Source organism: Pteronotus mesoamericanus, unplaced genomic scaffold (assembly GCF_021234165.1).
Source record: "Pteronotus mesoamericanus isolate MK-2021 breed Mesoamerican mustached bat unplaced genomic scaffold, CSHL_Meso_final contig_590, whole genome shotgun sequence".
Classification (NCBI taxonomy): Eukaryota; Metazoa; Chordata; class Mammalia; order Chiroptera; family Mormoopidae; genus Pteronotus; species Pteronotus mesoamericanus.
Window position 1 is genome coordinate 550,256 of NW_026555207.1, and position 3,472 is coordinate 553,727.

At 43.3% G+C, this 3,472-nt stretch overlaps 1 protein-coding gene across 1 annotated transcript; it reads left to right on the plus strand.

Moving 5' to 3' along the window:
* Window positions 1-2,181: 2,181 nt before the first annotated feature.
* On the plus strand, window positions 2,182-3,194 carry LOC129076355 (olfactory receptor 51E1). The gene has a single exon (XM_054580529.1). The coding sequence runs from the start codon at window positions 2,241-2,243 to the stop codon at window positions 3,192-3,194; it is 954 nt and encodes a 317-aa protein (XP_054436504.1). The 5' UTR covers window positions 2,182-2,240.
* The last annotated feature ends 278 nt before the right edge of the window (window positions 3,195-3,472 follow it).

A 3,472-nucleotide genomic window follows, 5' to 3' on the forward strand; every position in this document is an offset into this window, starting at 1 on the left:
AGGAGGGAGGTCGGGGTCTTGACAAAAGGACAAGAAGTAAAAAAGACAAAAAGACACAGAGGCATGAGGATCAATGCTACTTTATGAAACACTATGTAGTCTAATGTGGCTGAACCATAGGGGCTGTGGTGGGGGTGGTAAGAGAGAAAACCTAGGGCCAGATGCTGAAATACAGACCTTTTACCACAGCTTGGCCCTTCGGTCTTTATTCTAGAATTAATCTGGAGCTTTTAAAGGAATTTTTTTAAAACAATAGTTAGTGTCCCAATTTCTTTGATTAGGAGATTATTGGGATTGTGCAGATGAAAAAGGTTACACAAGAGTCCTGACAATCAGAATCAGAGTATCTAGCTTATGCGACAGTTTCAGGCACCGTAACAGGAAAAGGAAACACTAGAGGATAAACAGTTAACGACAATAGATAGGATTTTCTGCACACTTCCTCGGTGCCCGGCATTGTGTTGTATGCTTGACACACATCATCTCATTTGATCCTCACACTGACCTCCATTAGACAGTGACTGTTATCCTCATTTTAAAGATGATAAAACTGTGGCTTAGAAAGGGTAACTGATTTGCCCCGGATTATACACCTACGAAAGCCCTTAACTGGGATTTGAAGGATTGACTTCATAGCTCATATTCTTAATAGCTATACAACACTGCCTCTGGGAGAGTTTGATTGTGGATAGGGAGAGTTGGATGTCCTTGAGAGACAGAAAGGTAGATCCTTTCGTAAGACTTTAGAATTATGAATTTGGTTCACAAATGATAATTCAGAGCTTGCTAAATAGATTTTTGAATCAATAGTTTATACATAAAATGGATTTACTGAAGGGAATGAAATGGCCCGAGAAGGGGTATACGGGACGAAGACAGTGAGGATAAAATTCTGAGAGCATTATTATTTAAGAGTACATTTAATGGTCAAGCAGAAGAGGCTGAAGGTCCAGAAAGGAGACCAAGAGCTAGTGGTCAGAGAGAGATGAGGAGCAGCAGAAGGAACAGGGAGACGTTTTAAGATGGAGGGAACTGCTCCCGGTGTCATACGCTACAGAGAGGTCAGTATAGGAGACTTAAGTGACATTGATGGCTTTGGCCTCTTTGCCTGAAATTCTAGGTTAAATATGGCTACTTAGACCTTCTTTCTTCAGCAGTTTGAATTAAACTTGGTCACTCTGTTCTAAAACTCATGCTCCTAGTGATTTCCCCTTTGTCTGGTCTGAGAGAACCTCTGCCTGACAACTTCTTGGTAGAATAAAGATTATTGACACATCCTGAACCCCAGTGACTGCTGCAAGCCCTTCCTGATGGCACCCATGAGCTCTGCTTCACACTCAGCTCTCCTCCACACTCAGCTCTCCTCTCGTTCCCCAGGCAGAGAAGCCCTATCCCACAGTCAAAGGCCCAATCTTATAAATCTACCCTTGCTTTTTTCTTCCCAAGAGAAAATTATCTTAAATATATCCTAAAATAAATGTCACCATTTCCATAGCTTGCTTCCAAACTGTAGCTGAATGTATATGTGTAATGCACACATATATATACTAAATCTATACAGTTTGCATAATCTAATAAAAAGTAGCAGTAAGTGAATATTTGTGGATGCTAGAAAGAAAAGGAGGAAGTTAGTTAACTCTTTAACTCAGGGGTCCCCAACCTCTGGGGCCGCGGACTGAGGACTGGGCACTGGTACTGGTCCGTGGCCTGTTAGGAGCCTGCAGGTAGCACAGCAGGAGGTGAGAAGTGGGCAAGTGAGTGAAGCTTCATATTACTACCAGAGCTCTGCCTGCTGTCTGCTCCCACTGTCCCCCCGCACCTCCCACCACTGTCCATGGAAAAATTGTTTTTCCATGAAGCTGGTCCCTGGTGCCAAATGGGTTGGGGACTGCTGCTTTGTTTCAACCAAGAGAGATCTGAGCAAAGTCAAACATGATATTTCCCTCAGCAGTCTCTACTTACATTCATCACTTTTGTAGCCAGGGGTGGGGTTAGTAAGTAGGGCTGGGTAAATTTTTATATGGGCCTTGAGTTTTGAAGGATGGTTAGGTTGAGTTTGGAATAGAATCAGGGTTTGTATGAACAATAAAGTTGGAGTTTAAGTCAGAGAATAAAGTAGCAGCATGGAGGGGAAGAAGTATGGTATTGTGATTCTGGAGGATCTGACAAAGGCTTATATTTGCATTCCAGCCTCTCCTGGCCTGACATTGCTTGGTTGGTTGCAGCTCAACTTCTTCACTATGGTGGACCCCAATGGCAGTGAATCCAGTGCCACATATTTTGTTCTAATAGGCCTCCCTGGCTTGGAAGAAGCTCAGTTCTGGTTGGCCTTCCCATTATGCTCCCTTTATCTCATTGCTGTGCTAGGTAACTTGACAATCATCTACATTGTGTGGACTGAGCACAGCCTACACGAACCCATGTATATTTTCCTTTGCATGCTTTCTGGCCTTGATATCCTCATTTCTACTTCATCCATGCCCAAAATGCTGGCCATCTTCTGGTTCAATTCTACCATCATCCAATTTGATGCTTGTCTGCTGCAGATGTTTGCCATCCACTCCTTATCTGGCATGGAGTCCACGGTCCTGCTGGCCATGGCCTTTGACCGCTATGTGGCAATCTGCCACCCACTACGTCATACCACTGTGCTAACATTGCCACGTGTTATCAAGATTGGCATGGCTGCTGTGGTACGTGGTGCTGCATTTATGGCACCTCTGCCTGTCTTCATCAAACAGCTGCCTTTCTGCCACTCCAATACCCTTTCCCATTCCTACTGCCTACATCAAGATGTCATGAAACTGGCCTGTGCTGACATCCGTGTCAGTGTCATCTATGGTCTCATCATCATCATCTCTGTCATTGGCCTGGATGCACTTCTCATCTCCTTGTCATATCTGCTTATTCTCAAGACTGTGCTGGGCTTGACACATGAAGCCCAGAAAAAGGCTTTTGGCACTTGTGTGTCTCATGTGTGTGCTGTTTTCATATTCTACGTGCCATTCATTGGATTGTCTATGGTGCACCGCTTTGGCAAGCAGGGTGATTCCCTCCTGCCAGTCATCATGGCCAACATGTACCTGCTTATCCCTCCTGTGCTCAACCCTATTGTCTATGGAGTGAAGACAAAAGAGATCCGGCAACGCATCCTTCATCTTTTCCGTGTGACAACCCACACTTCAGATCTCTAGGTGTCAGTGATCAAACTTCTTTTTCATTTGAAGTTCTTCAATTCAGATTTTAATATTAACATTTTGGGAGACAGTATTAGGGAAGAATTTTTTTCTTAATAAAAGCACAACAGATCCTTCAAAGACAAAACTGGTTGGAGCATCTCCATGTGGATAGGGGCAGCAGAACTGTATAATCCCAATCCCCATTTTTGAATATAACTTTTCCCTTTAGTTCCTTTTATATATAATTTTTAAAACCTGAGTGTTGTGGTGGAGGATTATTATTTCTCATTTAA